The following is a 25,283-nucleotide window of genomic DNA, read 5'->3' as shown; positions in this document are numbered from 1 at the left end:
AGAATAACTCGTGATTAGATTCCTAAATCATATTCCCCCTGTTAGTTAAAACAAGTAAAAGATTCTATTTTGGCACTAATAATAAAACAAAAATATATACACAATTTTCCTTATTGTAACTAAAGTGCACACATCCTTCTTAGGTTATCTTTGCAAAAAAATCGTTAAGATATGAAGTTATTTGGTCATTTAAAATATAAAACATGACGTAGTTTGTTACATGAAATTTATAAAAAAATATGCATAATTAAACGGCTAAACAATTTATAACTTAGCTGAATTTTTTACATGAACAATTCTTAAAAAAGAACTTAAAAATTGAACAGTTCGGATCATTGATTAACATCCCAGAAATAGAATTAATGGTATTATTATAAGGAAATAAGGACTATATATGGTGGAAGGCATGCACCATGACTTCATGTTAGCAAGTAATAAAACAAACATTTATTTCAAGGCATGCAAGATGACTTGAGAAGTTGATAGCAATGTGCTGGTATGGTAGTACCAAACCTCCCAAACAAAAAAAAGAAAGAAAGAAAGAAAGTCTTGGCGGTTGGCACGTGTTGTATGTTTAAAAACTTGGACTTCTCTACTTCACTCGGCATATTCCCATATTGATCTTTGAGCCAATGCCAAGCAGCCACCGTGGCCTGCACGCCATGGATCATTGGAATATTCTCCATTATCTTATTATGCCAGTCAAGTTGGAAAAACTGTTCAAAATTAGACAGAAATGCATGTTCAATTCTGAAAGCACCTTAAACCCATGTTTTAAATTATTTCCACATGTGTCCACGAATATTGGCCCTACCAGAAATTCTCACACTGCTAATTTGGACGGCTTCACGATGTCCACATGAATCCTATGTCATGGGAGTTTATTTACTTGTTTTATTTTTTTATGTTTGGGTCAACTGGGGAGTTTCTTTGTTGGGGATTCTTTAATAAATATTTTATATTAAGGATTGATTACGTATTTTTTAATCTCTCGACTGTTGAATTGCATGTATATTGCATATTAAATCTACCTACACATCTAATTTATCGCCCATAATTATCGGAGCCATTCTCAAAATCTAAGTCATCACTTCCCATTTTCTGCTGGCTGCAGGTCTCATCTTTTAAACTTTACCATCAAATTTTTTGGTAGTAAGATTTTTTAAGCATAAAATAATTGTCAATGGGAACTTGGTTTAGCGACCATTAGCCTCCATTTTGTAATAAGAAGACATTTTCCTACGGTTGAAAAAAAAAGTAAGCAAACGGAATAGTCAATCAATCATTTGGCTGCAATTATTCTTTTGGGTTCAAAGACGTGGTTGCTAGATGAGTAAGTCTGCAGGAGCAAAAGATCTTATAGTTGGAGTTCTGTACAGTGATGAATAGGTTAATAAAAAAAGGTATATAGAAGCAAACTTCATTTTGACAACTTATTTTAAAATTATTTTCTTTTTTTCATTTTGAGGAACAAACGATTTTCTTTTAACATTAAGTTGCAGAAATTGCATCACCATATCTTTCATAATAATAATCTAATCATAAAAACCGTACATATTCTGGATGATGCTAATACCAAAGAAGAACACCCACCATCTTGTTACATGGCAAAATTAAACTCTGTGATACATGAAAAGGAAAGCAAAGAAACTATAAAGGGGAAAGAAAAAAGAGCCCTTAAGCATATATAATAATACCCCAAAGTTCATTACGTTGATCTTCATCAAATTCTTGCATATTATTCAACCATGCATCGGGGGAGATTTGGTAACCTGGACGGCTTGAACTCCGCGGCGTTGAATGGCCAAAGCTTTGAGCTGCTCGAGATCCCCGGCGGCTACATGATCTAGTTTGGTGGTTTGGAGGGGAAGAACAACTGGTTTGTTGGCGGCCTGTGGAGCGGTGCGAGGGTAAAAGAAATCAGTGGGAAAGAAGTTGTATTGAAGACCCGCCATGGAAAAGTAGGGAGAAGAAAGGAGTGTATTTAATAACTACTGAGAGATGTTGGTTTGGTGGACTTTGGCAGAGAGACTATCACATGCTCTGGTACCTAATACTTTGGTTTGATTTATATACTGCAGGGGCTTTGCTGTTTATATAGGGAAAACAAAAAGATAACGAAATGAGGGACGAAACTAATTTTTTTTTTGTTGTTGAAGAAAACAAAAAATAAGGGATGGGCTGAGGGCTATGGACGCCAGTTGTTATGACATTTGGGTTAGGTGGGCTTAAGCCCAGCTAGGTATATATAAATAAAAGTACTCCATGCATGCATGATTGACGGTAGTTATTTTGTATAGTTGACCTTAGGAGTTCATCTATCTATATATTATAAAGCAAAAGGCCGAGAATGGTGAAACATTTAAACTACCAGAAAATGCCATTGGTTAATGCAAACATTAAGAATTGAAATTATTAATTAAATGAGGATAATATGATAAATGCACACTTTTTCATATTAAAAAAATAAAAAATTAAAAGAAAAATCAGATAATGAATCCTATTTTTATGGAACACAACTACTTATTTTCTTTTTTTAATTCTAAAATAAAATAAATTTTTTTTTTAAAAGTCCCTCACAGGCGTGAAAGTGTGTGCGAAGAGGCTAGTTACTATTATTTTTGAGTTCCCACAATGCAATCTTATATATATTCCCACCCAGCCAGAAGAGTACATATCAGAATTTTACCCTAATTAATTTTTTGATATGGTATTCATGTGTTGGACTTGAATTACTTGGGCTCGAAATCCTAAATCTCTCCCAATACATAGTGTTCAAGACGCGTTGGAATGAAATTGGCTTGCATACTATGTGTTACAGAGAGCACCACATGACCAGAAAGCATGGCAAGCACCTACCTGTAGTTGCAGCTCTATATATAAGCAATGAATTTTTAAGAATGTTAGCTACAGTGGCGGATCCAGGATTCGAAATCCAGCTGGGCGAAACTTACATTAAAAACTCGACGTTATGAGTGAATCTCATTAATAAACATAAAAATATACACCTAGTAGGAGGACATAATGAGCCTTACCATCAAATGCATTTCTATATATAAATAAAAGTTTAGCAACAAAGAAAAAACTAATCTTTTTCTTAAAACAAAAAAATTCCAACAAATTCTTTGTTTTCTTGGGGTTCGGATTGTGATCCGACATAACAAAAGATAAACTATTTAATCCAACATCCCAAAAAAAAAATCAAATAAATTCTCATAATAACATCAATGCCTTTAATCAAACATTAACATATCAAGAACAAATCAAACATCTCAACAATACCAATATCAAATCAAACATCTCAACAAAATTCCAAAAATCAAAGACCTTATTAATTTCAACAAAGTCAGCAAATTAAAATTCATTCTTAAGTAAACGCTAGAACAGATTAGAACACAACTTCTAACCTATTTAAAATATGTTAGATTCAATGTTGTCATATACAACATCTTAAAATTTGAGGTAGGTAATTAAAGAGAAGATAATTAAAGAGGAGATAATTAAAGAAGAGAGAAATTTTAGGTTATGAATACATGTGGGTTGCTCTTTGGGTGGGCATAGGTTTGTATGTTTCACATGAGTTGGCCTATTATATATGGGTATTTTTTATTTTTTAAAATTTTGGGGTAGGCAGCAGCCTACCTTGCCCTAGGCATAGGACCGCCCCTGGTTAGCTAGGTAGATGATTTTCACTTTCACCTTTGGGTTGAGGGTGAAACTGATCCAAACTGCACCACTTCTGTCCTATTCGATGAAACTGCACCACTTCTGTCTCTCTAAATCCAAACTGCACAAACCAATGGCACAACAAACCTGTAACACAACTAGGAAAGAACATCTAAACTCAAACCAAGTTTAGAACAAAGTTCTCATACCCAGTACAAAAACAAAAACAACTCAAAATAAAACACCACACATAGTCCAATGGCCCACCCCAAATACAATTAGAGCCCAAAAATAAGCATACAGCCCAGTTCACAATCAAAGCTAGGATTTTGGAAAACCCTAGCCTAAGCACACAAAAGCCGCCGTGAGAGGAGACATTACCACCGCACAAAACAGCATAGCTGCACACAAAAGACCCACAAATCTGCCACCAAGACCAGAAGTTCCCTGAACCACATAGCCGTATCAACTCCAAGACATCCATCCATGAATCACCAACTCCACCAAGCTTGAACCCGCCTATGCCCCACAAAGAATGCAGCAACCAATCAAAGCAAGACCAAGAGAAATGGAAACCCAAAGCCCATAGAATCAAGAGAGTGGAGGGTGGTGGTGCAAGCACCAGAGCAAGAGCTCTATACACCTTCCGATGGGGACGCGAGAGATTGCGTTTAGGATTAGCTGCTGCATCCCTCAAGAGAGGCCAGATCGAAGAGGGGGAAAAGGAATTCGAGGGGTAGATGGAACATGCTGGGACAACATTGGATTTAGAGAGAGGTTGATGGAGAATTGGGGACACATAATTAAAATACGACATATAGTCTCAGATCCACCCAAAAGAATGGAAGAAATCACCAAGGCAAGCACAGAGGGAGCAAAAGGTGAGAATGGGGAGGAGGGGTAGTGACCTCCTCCTCCCCTTTGTTGTGAAAGCGGCAGATGGGTTTTCCTAGGGTTAGTTGAGAGAGGGGGAGCGAGGAGAGGGTTACTTATTCGATGAAATACGTTCGTGCATATAGTTGGGACCTCAAGAGATATTGTCGACCAAACAAAAAGAAATAAGGATATGTATTATGTACTGAGTAAAACAACGTTCTCGAACTCAGGGTGCAAATAAAATTATTTTTTATGAAACAAATTTTTTGGAGGATGGTTAGTCTGGTGATTGATTATGGGAAAAGAAAAAGCGCAGTTCCCTACTTGCCGCCAAAATATCATGTTCATGTGCAAAATGTTGAGGTTCTTGTTTGAGCAAATTTTCGCACGGGATTCACGGGTTGATTCTTCACGTTTCGAGTTTCCTTCTCTCTCTTCTTCCTTTAATTTTTGTGAAAAATTATTGGAGTAAATAGACCACACTCGGGTGTGTTGACCAAAGGTCCTTCGATGCCTAAGTCAGTTAAATATTCTTGAAAAAGATACTAAAGATAACGGAAAGGATGGAGGTCTTCTCTTATGGGGAGAGCCGAGTGGCCAGAGGCGTGTGTGAGGGTGGCTGGAGCCATGGAGAAGAGAGTGGCATGAGAGAGAGGGCGCTTCAAGGGTAGAAATCGGATTACCTCATATATGTGATGTAGCCATGTATTTATAGTGCTCCTTGTAGGCTAGGGTTTGAAGAATAATCCTTATTTGATTAGGATTATTCTTACACATAAATGAGAGATTGGAATTAATCAAGGAGATTTGATGGAAATCTTATCCTTAATTTGGGGAGATATTCTCATCTTAAATCAAAGATAATTTCCTTAATTAATAGGATTTAATTAGGGTAATCAATTGACCTAAGGAATATTCATTTTCCATGTGACGCCCATCTATTGGTTGCCGAAATATGTGTTCCCACAAATGCCCCATAGCTTTTGCATTTCGATTATGTGGCATGAAGGAGATGAGAAGTATTTATCGGGCTTTCCAACTGCATCTAGGTTGAGTTAGGCTCCTAATAGGAGGAGGCCTTTGAGATTCATTCTTGGTGTAGGGGCCAATCACGGGATTGGCCGAGCAACTATGCTGTGTTTAGGTCAGCTTGGACTGGGTAGCTATTAAGCTGGCCGACTGGTGCAATGTCTTGCAATGGTATGTCTCGAACTGCGCTGATCTGCTTTACTCACATATTCAAAGCTTTGTTATATGTGAGTTATTGTAACCAACCAACTTTTGTCTTCTGCTTGCGGTTTGAAGAGATCAATAAAAGGCTTGATCTCGAACGAGACATGACCAAAGTTTTCCAGGTCCTGAAAGCAGGAAGGTGGTCTACCCCCATCTGGTGATGTTTGAGAGATAGAAACATCATGGTCTCGACTCGGTTGATCAGCTCGATGAAAAGAATGAGTCCTTGATCGACGCATCTGGAAAGAGGAAGCATGTTCCTCATTAGTGTTTTCCAATAAAGTCTTCTACTTGAGGTGAGCATGATACCGTCACGAACACAATACTACCGAGGAGCAGGTAGCTGGTGAGACGATGGCTAATGAGCCTATAGTCAAGAAGGATGAGGCCAAGGAGGTGGCAGTTGATGAGGCAGAGGCTAATGCTATGGAGCAGATAGCCAAAGCAGATGAGCAAGTTACATCCTGAGATCAGCTTCGCTGTAGCACGATATTGTCCGCTTTGGGCCCCCCTCTCTGCCCTCACGGTTTTGTTTCTGGGAACTCATGAGCAACTTCCTAGTGGGTTACCCATCCTAGGATTGCTCTAGCCCCAACTTGCTTAACTTCAGAGTTTCCATGACTCCGAAGCCAGTAAGCTCCCAAAAGGCATTGTGTTAGATGGAGGTGTGCATGTACATATAAGGCACATCACCCCCTCTCCGTTGGTCGATGTAGGATGTTAAAATCCACCCCCTTAGGGGCCCGACGTCCTCGTTGGCACACTCGCACCACACGGTAGAGTTGCTCTGATACCAAATTGTCACATTAGCATGATATTGTCCGCTTTGGGCCCCCCTCTCTGCCCTCACGGTTTTGTTTCTGGGAACTCACGAGCAACTTCCCAGTGGGTCACCCATCCTGGGATTGCTCTAGCCCCAACTCGCTTAACTTCAGAGTTCCCATGACTCCGAAGCTTGGCTGCAGCTAATGAGCAGGTGGCTACATTTGATGAGCAGGTGGATGGTGAGACAGTAGCCAAAGAGAAATGTGGCTAATGAGACTGGAGCTGAAGATGACATCAACAAGGGGGAGGCTCCTGTTGAAGTCTCAAAGTAGATGAATATTTTTTCTTTTTTTGTAGCTTTGTAGCTTTAAATATTGGTCTCGGTTGACCACTTTATTTGATTTGCTGAACTTGGGCATGTCGGCTGCTCACTAATATTTTTGAACTTCAGGATCTGTTGATCGCCTGTTCTTTGTTGAACTCTGGCCAGTTGGTCACTTTTGCTATTGTTGGTGCTCACAATTAGACGGGTAGCTTGAAAGGGGCTCTATTTGTAGAGGTTTTGGGTGTCTTATTGGTGTGAAGTTATGATGTGGGACTCGTGGGAGTAGCTTGAAAGGGTACCACTTGTCCAAGCTAATATACCAGTGAGGAACTCGAGAGATTCCTGCAAGATACCTTCTAGGAGGCTGAATTGGCAGGGGATGTCTAGGGCATCTGCCGACTATCGACTGTTAGCCTGTACGACTTGGCCGGTCAGGTTTGCGTACCTCCAATCGCCGCTCATCATTGAGAAGGCAAATCCTTGCTCTGAATGATGACCCGCTTTGATACCACTTGATGTAGCATAGAAGTATGGGTTTACGGATCGACAAACGTCTAAACCCAAAAAGATAAACTGAAATCCATCAGCGACTAGAATCCACCAGAAAATAGAGAAAAACTCTAAATTCGATTAACAATATGATTAAAAAAAACTGATTAATACAATGCCATGAGTTGGCTTAAAAAGAAAACAAAGAAACCCTAAAATCGTAGGAAACCTTAGGTTCCAGAATATTCCTAAAACTTAACTAATAAGAAAATAATTTAAATCCTAATTAAAATCATATCAGGAAAATAATATCATGATTGATAACTTATTCTAGAAATATAAATATAATATAGATCTTCTCATGAAATCAAGCAACCTGAAAATCCCAACGATACACCTTCCTTTTTTCCCTAGCTCCATAATTGATGTTCAAGCATGATTTTCCATATTTGAAGCCCAATTTTCTGATTTTGAAAATTTCCCCTTTTGTAAATTTCCTTCGTAGGAACAAACCCATGATTTGTCCTATATCAGACTCCTTCACTTGTAAAGAACTCGACCTCGAGTTCTCCTTAAATTGAACTAAGGTAGACATATATAGAATTTGATGTGTGAATAAACTCTTCAATTTCCTTCATAGGAACAAACCCATGATTTGTCCAAACTTGCTCATACTTCTATGGAATAATCATATAATTAATTTCATAAACAATATTAGAATATGCCAGTTGATAATCAAACTCCTTGAATAAATGTGTTTCCTCCTTAAATTCGGATTTATTCATACCTTCAATTTTTCCCTCCATCTTGTGGGTTACTTGATCATCAATTAATTCAACCTCCATTACAATTTCTTCTTCTTTGACCTCTTCCTCCATCTTTTCTTAGCTGGCCAAAATTTTGGGTTGTTTAATCTTGTAACCATTCCTTAACAAATATATATCATATTCAAAAGGAAAGAATTTTTCCACAAGAAGTCTTTTAATCCTACGCCAAGAAGCAATAAGATTTTAACCTTGTTGCTTCATAGATTTTTGCATCCGATCCCACCAAGAAGCAACATCGCCTCCTAAACAGGACACAACAATTTTCACCATCTTCTCTTCTGAAATTGCTATTGTACATGTATCAAATATTTCCTCTATATCTGTAATCCATTCGTGAAACCCTTCAATGCAATCACTTCCCATAAAGCATGGAACATCTGCAACATAGGATTGATCAGTTTGGCTTTAGGCAAATCCACCAGCATGTTCCCCTTTAATATTTGATATTTTACCACGACCATCGTCGATGAGGTTTGCGTACCTCCCATCGCCGCTCATCATTGAGAAGGAAAATCCTTTCTCCAAATGATGACCCGTTCTGACACCACTTGATGCAACATGGAAGCACGAGTTTACGGATCGATAAATGTCTAAACCAGAAAATATAAACTGAAATCCATGAGCGATTGGAATCCACCAGAAAATAGAGAAAATCTCTAAATTTGATTAATAATATCATAAAACTAATTAATACAATGTCATGAGTTGGCTTAAATAGAAAACCAAGAAATCCTAAAACCGTAGGAAACCCTGGATTCCAGAATATTCCTAAAACTTAACTAATAAGAAAACTAATTAAAATCATATAAAGAAAATAATATCCTAATTGATAACTTATTCTAAAAAATATAAATATAATATAAATCTTCTCAAGAAATCAAGCAACTCGAAAATCCCAACGATACACCGTCCTTCTTTTCCTAGCGCCATTATTGATGCTTAACCATAATTTTCCTCTCTTGCACAATGTCCTTTCAACTTTAAGCCATTTTATTTTAATTAATTTTTCCCACCATAAATGACACATACCTCGTCCTACATCACAACCCAAGGGCAATTACTATTTATATGTATGAGATTAATAATAAAAGAATTTGCTTGGTATGTATAAAAAACAAATTCTGAATTTTTTTGGTAATTTTTCAGAATTTTGTTCAATTTTTATAAATTTTTTTATTCGCTGATGTCAGCACCCTTAGGTAGCAACTCAGGCTAATCTTGCCTTGGGCCATGCCTGGGCTTGGTGGACCCTAGTTCTTGCCCAGGTTGGATGTCTGCGCTGGAATCACTTTTGGATGCCTAGGGGGCCTTTTGCCTGGGCTGGGCTCCTACAATGGAAGTGCTCTAAGGAGTTAAGCTACTAATTTTCTCCATTGCGAGTTAATTTTGGAGTGGGACGTCAAATTTCTTCAAAATGAAAGTAGAGAAAAATTTAAGAGTGGTTTTTAACTAAGGAAATATTTTTATAGGGCCTCTCCTATTGAAATGGACGATATTCACATAAATGCACACACACATGCTAGGACTCGAATCCACGACTATTTTTGGAGAGCTTGACTCCAAATCACTACATAGTGGATCCTTAGCAACTAATTATAAGGCGTTTTATTAAACGAGTGGATCCTTAGCAACTGAGGAAATTTTATTAACCCACCTTAGCAACTAAGGAAATTTTATTAAGCTTGACCGAAATGTATAGTCTCAAATTCCGCCAAATGACCAGTCATCCCAAGATTTCATGATTGACTTGTACCAATTATAAGAGCATGCATTTAAAGTGAGGGTCTTATCTAAGGCCCTTTTTAACTATTGGATTGAATTGGTTAGCCGTTGGATCAAATTGGGCAGTTGATCCAATGGTTAAGAGATAAGATTTCATCTAAGGGCGTTATCTAAGACCCTCACTATAAAATGACTCCTATAACGTAGAGACCAAATAAAATATTATGGTCAGTTTAGCATAATAATACTACTACAATAATATTTCCCTATTTTAGACTAGAAGTCTACTTATAAAAACAAGAAAAAAGAAACTTACTGAAATAATAATAGTGGATCCTTTGCAACTAAGGAAATTTTATTGAACGATAGGATCCTTGGCAACTAATGAAATTTTGTTAAGCTTGAGAGCACCGGAATGTATATGTACTATGTAGTGTTCCTTTGTTCTGAAAAAGTATTGTAAAGTAATAAAGAAAAGGAGAAAAAGAGAAAAAAAGAAAAGAAAAAAAAAGGTTTTTTTCTTCTTTTTTGCCAATAAAAAAGAAAAGGTTCTTCTTTATTGGTCGGTGGAGGACAAATTTGAGGGACATAAGTGTCATATGCTAAATTGGTTTCGTCTCAATTTGTCTTTATGAAAATGTAGACTTAGGGAAGAGGTATTTTGAGTGCTTCCCTAACTTTTGCCCTTAATTTTTTTTTCGCAGACCCGAATAATTAATTTGAAATGTTTTAGTAAATTTTCTTCTAAGACTATAAATTGATAGGTAACCTGAGCCTCAACATTGCATCAATATAGTATCCAAAAGAAAAAAAAAACATATTGCATCAATATGGCAACCTCCAACACCACACGTGTGAGCTTGAAACTCCTGATCGACACAAGGGGTTGCAAAGTTTTGTTTGCCGAAGCGAGCAAGGATGTTGTTGATTTTCTCTTCAATCTCCTGTCTCTGCCTGTTGGGACTGTGATCAGGCTCCTCTCCGAAGACGGAGGCATGGTTGGTAGCTTGGGAAACCTTTATGAGAGTGTCGAAAATCTCAATGACACATACTTGCAACCCAATCTTGACAAGGACACCTTGCTGAAACCAAAGACCACAGTTGCTGCTGGTGCCAATATCCTTCCTTTGCTGACCAACAATATTAATGTCGACTCGAATTCTAAACAGTTCTACATGTGTCCATACTGCAATCCCCGCCATATTTCCAATGTTGTTGGAACCCTTTGCCCAAGTGGATACAATATGACCACTACGGTGACTGATGTTTCCCCACAAGCTTCTTCTTCTACGGTGGTGGCAACGTCCGGCAGCGAGGGAGGGTATGTCAAGGGAGTAGTAACATACATGGTCATGGATAACTTGGAGGTGAAGCCAATGTCCACCATTTCAAGTATTGCTATACTTAACCAGTTCAATGTGAAGGATGTTGGTGCTCTTCAAGAGAAGGTGGTTCATCTTGGGATGCAAGAGGTCTGAATATTATTCCTCCTAATAATCTCTATACTTTTACTCTATAATATATAGTGTAACTTGTTATGTTCTCTTGTAAGTTATAGTAGGTTTGAGTCTTGTTTTGTTTAGTAACTTGAGCTTAGACCCATATAGAATTCATTTTAAATCACCTACAACCCTTTTCTTTATTTTTATATTTAAAATTCCCAATTTTTTTAAATAATACCCGATGACTAGGATCCAACTAAGCAAGTTACCTAATATAACTTAAAATCTGATTTATTGTATTTTTCGGATTTTAAAACTACTCATATTTATAAGTTAATGTGTTATGGGGGGTGTAACTAATGACACAAATTGAATTTGGAAAGATTTCCAAATAGTTGTAATGGATGTAGGAATTAATTTAGAAACTTATTTGAAATTAAATATTAAATTCGACATTAACGTATTAGTAATCTATAGGGAATTAACGTTTTGGTTTATTTAATTAAAAAATTATGTTGTTTCCCTTTTATGAATTATACGACTAGTAATCTATTTTCTTATAGTTTTATGAATAATAGTGTACATTCTAATTATGTTGAAAAATAATTTGATAATCTATTTATTGTTTGTTTTTTGAAAAATGTTTTTTTTTATAAATGAACCTATTTATTCTCTAAATAATGTACCTATTTTTCTCTAAATAAAGCACCTATTACTTGTTTTATGAAAAATAATTTGATCATATTTTTATTGTTTGTTTTATGAAAATAATTTTTTTTTAAATGAACCTATTTTTCCTCTCAAAATAATTTACCTTTTTTATTTTTTATTTTTTCTAATAATACACCTAGTAAAAAAATTTACCTAGTATAATGAACCTATTTTTTCGCTGAATTTTGTATCTATTTTTTTCTCTAAATAATATACCTATTACTTGTTTTATGGAAAATAATTTGATAATCTATTTTTTTTTTATGAATTTTTTTAAAATGAACCTATTTTATTTCTCTAAATAATGTACCTATTTTATTTCTCTAGTAAAACAATTTACCTAGTATAATGAACTTATGTTTTTTCCTTCTAAATAATGCACCTATTTTTAATTTATAAAAAATGTGCATAAATTTCAATTATACAATGTACATATTTTCTATAAATGATTGCGTACCTATTTTTAATTTATGAAAAATGTACTGAAATTTCAATTACAAAGTAATTGACCTTTTTTTTTTTTTTTTTTTTTTTTTGGAAAATAATATACCTATATTTTTATACGTATATATTTATATTTATATTTTTCATATGTACATTATGGGATATGTAATTTACTTATTTTTTTTTGGTTTGCAATTTTAGGGGGAGATATGTTAGAGGGAATGACAACCAAAATAAATGGGGTGATTGATATACTATTGATAGGGAGTTTTAATTACAATTATGGCAGTTAATGAAATGCATGGAATAAATTATAAATAAAATATGAATTCTGATGGCAACGATGTAAAAACATAAGAATACCATGACCTCTTATATCATACTGGTTATTTAAGTTTGAAATTGGGTTTTACACATAGGCCCGGTTTGGTTCATGGGAAAGGAAACTTGGGGATGGGAAATCAATTGCTTTCCCATGTTTAGTAAGTCAGGCATGGGAAATCGTTGCCTGGCACATGGGAAAGTAGGGGGAATGTGAAGCCATCCTCCATCCTTGGGTTTTACTTTCCCTTTTCATGGGAAAGTAAGGCTAGCATTAAATGCACATTTTTTCTAACTAATTTGTCCTTACTAATAATTTATAATTACAGTTTTATCCAACAACTATTGGTATTCCTTTTTTATTTTTTAATTCATAACATATTTTTTCATATTTTTAATAAGGGTAAAATTGGAAAACTAAATAAAATTAGCTTTCCATCCCTACTCAAAACAAACACGGGAAAGGAAATAAAGTAATATTTCCGGGTTACTTTCCCTGCATTACCAAACATGGGAAAGGAATCACCATTTCTCATCCCTTGGGAAATGATATATGAAATGATTTCCCATGAAATCTGTTTCGTGAACCAAACGGGGCCATAGATTTATAGAATGATGAGTATATGTGTAGGAAATAAAAATTGTAGGGACCTATATTGGACAAGCCCTTGTTTGTTTCTTTACATGTCATAATGTCATTTTATTATTTACTTCTATTTGTATATAAAAAAAGAAAAGGCTAAAATATATTTTCTGTTTAGATTTCATCTTTCATAAATTTTATATATACTTGTTGGATTAATAAATAAGGCCGAATCATCATGCAACCCAACATTCAAACTAATTCCTCGTCTCTGCTTTGATTTAAAGCTTATTTGTTTGACATATTGTATGTTTTGTTTTTTCTCTTTGTAGGGTTCGAAGCTGTTGAAGGCATCGTTCGAGACCAGTGCAGTCCTTACCAAAGTGTTCCTGGGGGCCTAAAACGTTTTCTGCTTTGTGAATTAAGGAGATTTGTATTGCTTTATGATGTCATTTTGGATATAAATGAAATGTAATGGCTATTTCGGATTTCAATCTTTTCTCGTTTCCCTTCGAATGAAGAAACTGTTTGTTTAATTTGATTGGTTAGCTTGCACATGTTCACCCCAAGGATCGAGCCTCGAGAAATGAATATTCTGAAACATCTCCTAATATGAAATGTCATGCTAGGTTAAATATATATATATATTGATACCAAGGAACTCGCACAATAATAATAGGATTAGAACTGAGTTTACGGTTGGCCCCGACTCGTCCTTCGAATCATTGCGCTACGCCCCTGGGGGCATGCTATGTTATATATATTTTTTGTTGAATGCTAGGTTATATATTAGACAACTGTAAACGCGCCCTCATAATTACTTTATTTTTTCTTTCTATTTTTTGAGAAGGCTCTCATAACGATAATTGAATAATATAGATAAGGTCTATCCAAACGACAATTAAAAAACGTTTAACAAAGTTGGCATGTCCTCCATCTCACTCTGCCTCAATGCCCCCCTCCAAATCCAAAACCAAAACCAAAACCAAATCAATCTCTACTTCTCCAGTTAGTTTGAAGCTCCTTATTGACAAAAAGCATAACAAAGTTCTCTTTGCTTAAGCTGGCAAGGACTTTGTTGAATTTCTTTTCACTTTTTTGTCTCTACTCGTCGGCACTGTGATCAGGCTCCTCTCTAAGAAACGCATGGTCGGTTGTTTAGGCAAACTCTATGACAGCTTAGAAAACCTAGATGACACATACTTGCAACCCAGCCTCAACAAGGATGTCCTTCTAAAACTTAAGAATAAGAAGGTGCCAGTTGGTGGCGCCCATCAAATACTTCCTGCGTTGATCGACGGTGAATCAAATGGTAAAGCATTGTACACATGTCAGTCATTCATGCCAGCCGTCAAGCTACTCCTACTCCTACTCCAACGGTGAGGTATGCTATGTGGCTGAGATGACCCCCTAAGGTCATTTGTCCAAAGTGCCTTCACTTCATTCCAAACCCATGACTTATGTTGCTCAGGTAGGTGCAGCCGGTGCTGGCGGCAAGGGAGGTGGGTTTGTAAGAGAGGCTGTGACTTACATGATAACGGATAATTTCTATTACATTTTTAGTATCAACTAATTTTTTTTTTAAGAAAGAACAATGTCCAGATTATATTACAAAACCAAAGGCATTTGAAAGAAAGATATTTAATGATGCATCTGCTCACAAAGAATCCAACACCCAAAATGCTTACTTTTTCTGACACCCAAAATGCTCTTGGAAAATGGTTTTCTCACCGTCGGAAATAGATAATATTTGGCGGGAAATGTATGAGATTAATAATAAAAGAATTTGCTAGGTATGTATTAAAAAAAAAAAAACTGAATTTTTCGGTAATTTTTCATAATTTTGTTCAATTTTTATAAATATTTTTATTCGCTGATGTCAGCGCCCTCAGGCAACAACTCATGCTAATCTTGCCTTGGGCCATGCCTGGGCTTGGTGGACCCCAGTTCTTGCCCGGGTTGGATGTCTGCACTGGAATCACTTTTGGATGCCTAGGGGGCCTTTTGCCTGGACTGGGCTCCTACAATGGAAGTGCTCTAAGGAGTTGAGCTACTAATTTTCTCCATTTCGAGTTAATTTTGGAGTGGGACGTCAACTTTCTTCAAAATGAAAATATAGAAAATTTACTAAGGAAATATTTTTTTAGGGCCTCTCCTATTGAAATGCACGATATTCACATAAATGCACACACACATGCTAGGACTCGAATCCACGACCATCTTTGGAGAGCTTGACTCCAAATCACTACACCAATGGATCCTTAGCAACTAATTATAAGGTGTTTTATTAAACGAGTGGATCCTTAGCAACTGAGGAAATTTTTTTAAACCAGAGGATCCTTAGCAACTAAGGAAATTTTATTAAGCTTGACCGAAATGTATAGTCTCAAATTCTGCCAAATGACCAGTCATCCCAAGATTTCATGATTGACTTGTACCAATTATAATAGCATGCATTTAAAGTGAGGGTCTTATCTAAGGCCCTTTTTAACTATTGGATTGAATTGGTTAGCCGTTGGATCAAATTGGTCAGTTGATCCAATGGTTAAGAGATATGATCTCATCTAATGGTGTTATCTAAGACCCTCACTATAGAATGACTCCTATAATGTAGAGATCAAATAAAATATTATGGTCAGTTTAGCATAATAATACTACTACAATAATATTTCCCTATTTTAGACTAGAAGTCTACTTATAAAAACAAGAAAAAAGAAACTTACTGAAATAATAATAGTGGATCCCTTGCAACTAAGGAAATTTTATTGAACGAGAGGATCCTTGGCAACTAAGGAAATTTTATTGAACGAGAGGAGCTTGAGAGCACCGAAATGTATATGTACTATGTAGTGTTCCTTTGTTCTAAAAAGTAATAAAGAAAAGGAGAAAAAAAAATAAATATATTTTTTCTTCTTTTTTGCCAATAAAAAGCTTAAGGTTCTTCTTTATCGGTCGGTGGAGGACAAGTTTGAGGGACATAGGTGTCTTATGCTAAATTGTTTTCGTCTCAATTTGTCTTTATGAAAATGTAGACTACCTGTTTAGGGGAGAGGTATTTTGAGTGATTCCCTAATTTTTTTTCCCTTAATTTTTATTTTTCGCAGAGCCGATTAATTAATTTGAAATGTTTGAGTAAATTTTCTTCTAAGACTATAAATTTACCTAAGCCTCAGTTGGGTGGGGCCTGGTAACCTAAGCCTCAACATTGCATCAATATAGTATCCAAAAAAAAAAGAAAAAAAGAAACATATTGCATCAATATGGCAACCTCCAACACCAAACGTGTGAGCTTGAAACTCCTGATCGACAGAAAGGGTTGCAAAGTTTTGTTTGCCGAAGCGAGCAAGGATGTTGTTGATTTTCTCTTCAGTCTCCTGTCTCTGCCTGTTGCGACCGTGATCAGGCTCCTCTCCGAAGACGGCATGGTTGGTAGCATGGGAAAGCTTTATGAGAGTGTCGAAAATCTCAATGACACATACTTGCAACCCAATCTTGACAAGGACACCTTGCTGAAACCAAAGACCACAGTTGCTGCTGGTGCCAATATCCTTCCTTTGCTGACCAACAATATTAATGTCGACTCGAATTCTAAACAGTTCTACATGTGTTCATACTGCCATCCCCGCCATATTTCCGATGTTTGTTTTACTCCTTGCCCAAATAGATGCGATTCCATGTCCACTAGGGTGACTTATGTTTCCCCACAAGCTTCTTCTTCTACGGTGGCGGCAACGTCCGGCAGCGAGGGAGGGTATGTCAAGGGAGTAGTAACATACATGGTCATGGATAACTTGGAGGTGAAGCCAATATTGTCCACCATTTCAAGTATTGCTGTACTTAACCAGTTCAATGTGAAGCATGTTGGTGCTCTTCAAGAGAAGGTGGTTCATCTTGGGAAGCAAGAGGTCTGAATGTTATGTTCTCTTGTTGGATTAATATATATTTTCTGTTTAGAATCTTTCATTAATTATATATATACTTGTTGGATTAATAAATAAGGCTTGAAGTCAGGCTATATATGCCGAATCATCATGCAACCCAACATTCAAACTAATTCCTCGTCTCTGCTTTGATTTAAAGCTTATTTGTTTGACATATTATTGTATGTTTTGTTTTTTCTCTTCGTAGGGTTTGAAGCTGCTGAAGGCATCGTTCGAGACCAGTGCAGTCCTTACCAAAGTGTTCTTGGGTAATAAGAAGGCCTAAAATGTTTTCTGCTTTGTGAACTAAGGAGATTCGTATTGCTTTATGATGTCGTAACGCTATTTCGGATTTCAATCTTCTTTCGTTTCCCTTCGAATGAAAAAATTGTTTGCTTAATTTGATTGGTTAGCTTGCACATGCTCACCCCAAGGCTCGAGCCACGAGAAATGAATATAGTAAATTTAGCTTAACCCATCTCTTTATTTGTTTGAATAAAATCCTGTTTTTTCTAAATAAAACCCAATGATTATGATCCAACTCGGCAAGTTATCTAATTGAGCCAAAATTCAATTTATTGTACTTTTTCAATTCCTAAAATACCCCCAACTAAGCCATTATTGCATTTTGTATATTAATGTAGGAACAAATATAAAAATAATTTTTAGTTGGAATGTAACTAATGACACACGTTGAATTTGGAAAAATCTCCAAATGAATCTAGGAATTAATTTAGAATTGTTTTTTAAATTTAACAATAAATTCATATTTAACATACCTAATTGGTTTATTTAATAAAAAAAATATTTTTTTTATATATATTTATGTATGAAGTATACGTGATTAATTATCTATTATATTTTTATTTTATAAATATAATAGCGTATATACAATTTTATGTTGAAAAAATGTATCTATTACTTCTTTTATGAAATAATGTACCTAGTATGAATTTGCTTATTATTCAAATAATATACCCAACTTTTATAAACGCATTTTGCATATAATTTACCTAATTATTTCCTATTATGCAATAATTTGTAATTTACCTATTATTAGTATATTGTAGGTATATTAAAGCCATCACATTTATAGGTATATTCTGAAAATAATTTACCTACCCATATTGCCAAAAATTTATCCCGTAGTGGATATATACAAGATAGGTAAATTTGTAGGTACATTATATTGTATTAATAATAATTTATCTATTATATTTTATTTTGACGAAATTTGAGGGATTTTTTATTTTTTGAAAATTTAAGGATTTTTTTTATTGGTTGAAATTTTAGGGATTAGAGGGAATGCCCAAAAAAAAAAAGGGAGTCATTGATATATATGCTATAAATGAGGAAGTATTAATTAGAAATGAGGGACTTAATGACATGCTTGAATACCGTCAAGTTGACTTATGGCAAACAATGTAAATATGTAGGAGTACTATGACTTTTTATATATTACGGGGTATTTTAGTTTGAATTTGGGTTTCATACATAGATTTCAACATTAATGAGTTGAGATGTCTAGGAAATAGAAATGGTAGGGGCCTATATTAGACTAGCCCAAATGAATATTCTAAAGAGATTTTCTATTTAAACCCCACACTTTTCTTTGTTCACCCCAATACTTAAATCATTAAGCTCTTAAGTTTTATTATTGTGCAAAAAGACAAAAAAAGGTCATCCAACTTAATACTTAACTCTAATATATCTATACACAAACCCCACCACTCTTCATATTAAGTTTTAGAAAAACACAAACCCCTTTACACCAGATGACCAGATTACTCTTCTCTTTCAATCCAAGAAACCTACTACACTCTCATCTTCTCTTCATAAATCCTAAATACGGTATGCAAATAGTGGCTTGTGGGTCTTCAATTAAGGTATGTTATGTGAGATTATTTCTTGGTTTGGGACTCCTCCTAGAAATATTGAGGATGTTGTGATTAAATATTTGCTGTAATTCTGAGGTTGAGATGAACTTAGAATGGTGAGGGGTAAGATAGCGGGGTGATGCGCCTTATATGTACATGCCCACCTCCATCTAGCATGAGGCCTTTTGGGAGCTCATTGGCTTTGAATTCATGGGAACTTCGAAGTTAAGCGAGTTGGGCCTAGAGCAATCCCAAGATGGGTGACCCACTGGGAAGTTGCTCGAGAGTTCCCAGAAACAAAACCATGAGGGCAGAGAGGGGGGCCCAAAGTGGACAATATCGTGCTACGGCGGAGCGATCCGGGATATGACAATTTGATGAGTTTTTAATTTTTTTTTTCCTATTGGGTGTGTATTTAGGGGTAGTTTGGGAAAATACTAGTGGGGTTTTCTTAGAGATTGAGAAAATTTGAATTAGAAGTTGGGGTTAACTTAGATATGGGGTGAACAAAGAGAAGTGCGGGATTTAAATAGAAAAACTCTATTCTAAAACATCTCGTAATATGAAATGTCATGCTAGGTTATATATATATTGATATCCAGGAACCCCTTTGAATTATGCTGATAAATTAGGAACTCACACAACAACAAAAGGATTCGAACTTTGATTTTATAGTTGGCCCCGGCTTATCCTTCTAACCATTGTGCTACGCCCCTGGGGGCCATGCTAATATTATATATACATAGATAAGGTTTATCCAAATGACGATTAAAAAACATTTAACTCCCTTAAGGTAGTGGGTCTACAAATAAATAATATATAGTTGGCATGTCCTCCATCTCACTCTGCCTCAATGGCCCCCTCCAAACCCAAAACCAAAACCAAAACCAAATCAGTCTCTACTTCTCCAGTTAGTTTGAAGCTCCTCATTGACAAAAAGCATAACAAACTTCTCTTTGCCGAAGCTGGCAATGACTTTGTTGACTTTAGTTTCACTTTTCTATCTCTACCCGTTGGCACTGTGATTAGGCTCCTCTCTAAGAAACGCATGGACGGTTGTTTAGGCAAACTCTACGATAGCTTAGAAAACCTATACGACATATACTTGCAACCCAACCTCAACAAGGATGTCCTTCTCAAACTTAAGAATAATAAGGTGCCAATTGGTGGCGCCCATCAAATCCTTCCTGCGTTGACCGACGGTGGATCAAACGGTAAAGCATTGTACACATGTCGGTCATTCACGCCAGCCGTCAAGCTACTCCTACTCCTACTCCGGCAGCGACCCTAAGGCCATTTGTCCAAAGTGCATTCACTTCATTCCAAACCCATGACTTATGTTGCTCCGCTAGGTGCAGCCCGCGGCAAGGGAGGTGTGTTTGTGAGAGAGGCTGTGACTTACATGATAACGGATAATTGCTATTACAGTTTAAGTATCAATTAATTTATTTTAAGAAAGAAAAATGTCCAGATTATATTACAAAACAAATGGCATTTGAAAGAAAGATATTTAATGGTGCATCAGTTCACAAAGAATCTGACACCCAAAATGCTTACTATATTTATGACACCCAAAATGCTTTGGAAAATGGTTTTCTCGCCATCGAAAATAGCTAATATTTGGAGGGAAATGTTGGCGCCGCATTTATTTACGACGAATCTCATGCACGTCGGAAGTAGTTGTGTTCTTTCCAAGGGCATCTTCATGTTTTCGGAAATTATAGCCTATTTCCGAGGGCAATTAGTGATACTCATAATTATTTTTTCTTTTTTCGAGGGTAATTAGTTGTTGTCGGAAGTGATTATGTACTTCCGAGGGCAATCATTAGTTCTCACAAGATGATGTATATTAGTGAGGGGTCATAATTGTTGTCGGAAATAATTGTCGTCTATTACCGATGACATGTATTTGTTCTCATAAAAAGTTCAATGCTACAATTTTCCGATATTATATTGTGTACGTTTACTTTCTTTTTATTAACAAAGGGCTTCAAAGTTTGGCTCTTTTTTAACATTGGAGATATGACTACCATAAAGCAAGAGTTGTGTTATATGTGCTTACCTTATGGTTTTTTTTTTTGGGGTACTAATTAATAAGTTAAACTTCAATGACGTATAAGTTTTCCATTTTAAAGAAATTATAGTATGCATATGTTATTTATTTATAATTTTTTAAGACTACATTAGAAAACTTAGAAATTTAGTATTAATAATCTATTTTGATTGATGTTTACAATAAATAGAATCTTATGTTAGTTGTTTCATAATTTTCCTATAGTTCAACTTAATGCTTTAATTTCGTTTACATGCTAAGTTTTACTTTAGTTATAACAATAGTGTTCTTTTGTCGTGCATATATTGCTATAGAAATTGTGAATATGTACATTCCTAAAATAAGGTATATGTCACAACATTACTTTCTGGGTTACATTCATTATTTGAGTTATGTGGAATTCCGATTTCAGTAATTTTTCATTCTTCAAACTATGAGATGTATCCTTTTAAGTTTCGTATTTGAAGTGGTCCATTGATTTTGTTGATGCTCAAAATGGGAGAGGGTCAACTTAGAGAGAAGGGGATCGTCTTCGGCAGGGAAAAAGGCTAGGACCTTCGGTAGGGAAAAGGGCTAGGACCTTCGGTAGCTAGGTATCCTACAGAAGACAAAGTAGGAGAAGCAGTCGTTAAGCTTCGGACACCGATGTGGTGCCGGCCGAAGGCTCTCCGATGCTTAAGTCAGCTATAAGTGGTAACTTTGGCAGAGTAACAGTGAAAGTAAGAAATTAGTTACCCCTTTCGTCTTGGGTACTATTCCATATTTATAGGGAGGTAGAAATGAGAAGTTTGTACAAAGTTCCGATGTGGGACTTTGTGCCAATCGTTGTGGTGGTGACACGTGTCCTTGGAGACTAGGTTCGGCAATCGGGAGCTTCGGCAGGTGTTGGTTGCCTTGAAAGGGTGTCTTCCTTCGGCAGGGAAGAAGGCGTCCCTGCCTTGGTGGTAGTCGCTTTGGTGCTAGGTATGCTCGGTTGATTATGGTGTAAATAGTAGTCCCCCAAGTTCGCGGTCAAGAAGTAACTTCTGGGTTGGGAACTTGTAAGATTTGCATAATTGTGACTGAGCATTCCCAATTCAATAGGAATCGTGGGGCGGTCCCTAGTCCCCCAAGTTGGCAAGCTAGAAGTTGTGTTAAGCTTAAAGAGTATGGCCTAGGTGCTAGGCTAGGCAAGTGTCGTGCCTTTTGGTCAAGAGCCGTCTGGGAGAGTCTTGGCTTAACCTTCGGCAGTTTTTGTTTTTGTTTTTTTTTTGGGCTTGGTCAGCCAATGGTCAGTCTCTCCAAAGCTTCTGCATGGTCCTTGCCGTTCGGCAAGGCCAAATTATTTTTTGTAGGGGCGAAGTTGCTTCGGTAAGGAATCAAGATGGGCCAAACCATGGCCTTAGGTTGTTTCGGCAAGGCCCTTTGGTAAGCATAAGGTTTGGAGCCGGGCCCTTTTTGTTTCGGCAATAGGTAATTTCTAGCTGAAGCTTATGGGCTTGGGGTAGTGGCCCAATTTTGGAGCTAGGGTTTTTTTGAGATAAAAGCGCATGGTTTGCATAAGACCCGCCTTTCGGCAAGGGTCTAGGCAGCTGACGGTTTCAAGGGGAATTTCGAAAAAAATCGCTGGCCTTCGGCAGCTTGGCTGAGTCGGCGTGAATTTGGGGTTCGCCTTCAGCAACTCTGCTGAGTCGGAGTGAGTTTACGACTTGCCAATCGGCAAGGGTTGCGCGAAGTGTTACATGTGCTCCTCTTGGTTTGCAAGTATTTTTTGGAGTCAAATCCGGGGCTAGGTCTCCTGGACCTTCGGCAAGAAGTTTTTCGGAGCCTTCCTTTTGGGGCTAAGAGCTGGGGTTTTGGGATATTCAGACTTGGGTCTTTGAAATTTGGTGGTGAAGTTGCTTCGGCGTAGTCCTTGCCGTAGGGCAAGGGTGATTTTGAACTCGTGAGTCCCCAAAGTTTCAGAGAGAGAGCCTTGCGAGTTTGGATCTGGGTTGTGTGTTTTGTTGGCTGTGAGCTGGGCCGTTTTACCTTCGGCAGGTAAGCAAGTTGGGCTTCATGGTCGTCCTTCCTACGTCGATATGAGGCTGGGAATTTGGGGCTTGGCTGAGAGTCGGATTCGGCTAGGGCTTAAGTCATTGGTGCGTGAGCTTCGATGCTGGGCCCTTTGATTTGCGGCAAGGATTGGACTTAGGTCACCACATCTTCGGCAATTGGTCGCGGGTAAGGTGAAATATTTTTGTGAACCCGTAATTGCATACACGGCCCTTGCCGTTCGGCAAGGGTGTCTTGGTCAAAATTTGATGTTTGTTTTGTTGCGTGTTTCAGCTCTTGGTGGATATTTGAGGAGTTGGCCATTTGAGGTTTGGTAGGTAGTTTGGTGACACGGCCTTTGGGCCTTGGTCAATACTTGGAGCCGGCCAAACCCAAATTTTATCAAGGCTTGGATTGCAGCGGGAATTAGGGCTGGAGAACGGGTCACACATAAGGATATGTAAGTTGGAGCTGGGCCTCTAGAGCGAACCGTGACCTGGAGCCTTGTTTGTGTGTTGGCATGGTTTGAGTTTAGGTGACCCTCCAAAACTTCTGCACGGGTCTTGCCGTTCGGCAAGGCCTTGAGAATTCCTCTCTATTTTTTGTTTGAATTTGAATTGTGTATTGAAGGTTGGACCTTTTTGATTTGGGACTAGGGTTTTGGAAGAGAGGATTGGAGATAGGCTACAAAGGCACAGTCGGCAAGAAACCTGAGCCCTTGGGCTTTTGTCAAACCTTGGGGCCGGCTCAATTAAGTTTTCTCAAGGCTTGGAGCTGAGTCAACAAAGTTTTGGGCAACGTAAATTTTTTTTGAGAGCTTGTAATTGCTTCTGCACGGGCCTTGCCGTTCGGCAAGGCCACCCCTTGTACATGTGGTGGTCTGAGTATCTCTTATTGTTGTGCTAGTGTAGTCCTTTGGCAGGAGCTAAGGCCATTCCTCATTTGGCAAGGGCTTGGAGGGTGGGTCTGGACATAAGGTGAGAATTTTGGTGAGTCCCTCATTCCTTCTGCACGGGTCATGCCGTTCGGCAAGTCCCTTTCTAATTTCTTTTGCCCTCCCAATAATAATAATTGTTTTCCTTGGAATTTGAATTTTGAATTTCAAAATGTGAAGCAGGTACAAGGAATTTGAGAGGGAAATTGAAAGGGTGCTAGGGTTTTCTCGTGAACCGAGGCGTTGGTACCCTTGAAGGTTTATAAATAGGGGCTTGGGGTGGAGAAGGTCTCATACTTGAGATTTTGAGAAATTTTTTGAGAAAGTGAGAAGGAGAAAAGGAGATTTCCGGCGAAATACCTCGTGGTGGAGTAGTGATCAGAAAGATTTCCGGCGAGCTTTCCATGGTGGTGCAAACAAGGTTAGACCTTATTTCCCTTGAATTTTCGAATTGAAATTTCCTTTTTGTATGAACATGTTGAAGACTAGGATGAACACCTTGAGTATGAGTATGAACTTGATGAACGCCTTGAACATTGATATGAACTTGTTGAATGTATGTTTCGATCCCTTTTTGCATGTGCATTAGTTTATTTTCTTGTTTCTGCAAATTGTAGATGTCTGAAAGTTCTGATAGAGAAAGCCATGACCCCCCTGCCTTTGGTAGGGAAGGTACCAAAAGTGAGAGTTCCCAATCAGAGCCAAGCCTTTATGTTTGTTCTGAACGTGAGAGTTCCCAGACAGAGGGTGTGGTAGAAGGTGTTATAGAGAGTAGGATGCACTACTAGAAATATGGCCACTACACACTGATTTTCTAGATACAATTTCATAAAAGTGTCTTGTGAATTTTGTTTGGAAACTAATTCCAAAACCATGCCTAGTAAAGATATTTGGGATAGTCAATGGTGTGTAATACAAAACATTGATTTTCATGATTTTCCTTTAATATTTGATCCTTTTTATCAGTCCCAACTTGTCATTATCAGTCCCAATTTATCAAAGGAAGCTGCAGCTCATTTGACTCAACTCACAAATCACACAAAGAGACGTGGCTGGCTCCCTATACAAACTGGCTTGGGCTC

The 25,283-nt window shown here is 37.2% G+C and overlaps 2 protein-coding genes across 2 annotated transcripts; both read left to right on the top strand.

Moving 5' to 3' along the window:
* The first annotated feature begins 10,718 nt into the window (after positions 1 to 10,718).
* On the top strand, positions 10,719 to 13,824 carry LOC110770269 (uncharacterized). Its single transcript, XM_021974368.2, has 2 exons — positions 10,719 to 11,375; positions 13,737 to 13,824. Exons 1-2 carry the CDS (start codon positions 10,734 to 10,736, stop codon positions 13,803 to 13,805), a joined length of 711 nt encoding a protein of 236 aa, XP_021830060.2. The 5' UTR covers positions 10,719 to 10,733; the 3' UTR covers positions 13,806 to 13,824.
* A 2,840-nt stretch (positions 13,825 to 16,664) lies between these two features.
* On the top strand, positions 16,665 to 17,610 carry LOC148293183 (uncharacterized). Its single transcript, XM_088244901.1, has 2 exons — positions 16,665 to 17,309; positions 17,533 to 17,610. The coding sequence occupies exons 1-2, from the start codon at positions 16,665 to 16,667 to the stop codon at positions 17,608 to 17,610; spliced, it is 723 nt and encodes a 240-aa protein (XP_088101027.1).
* Positions 17,611 to 25,283: the final 7,673 nt, after the last annotated feature.

The sequence above is a fragment of the Prunus avium genome, chromosome 7 (assembly GCF_965620075.1).
Source record: "Prunus avium chromosome 7, drPruAviu1.hap1.1, whole genome shotgun sequence".
Lineage (NCBI taxonomy): Eukaryota > Viridiplantae > Streptophyta > Magnoliopsida > Rosales > Rosaceae > Prunus > Prunus avium.
Note: the sequence above shows the minus strand (reverse complement) of the source record. Positions and strands in the feature narration are given on the sequence as shown.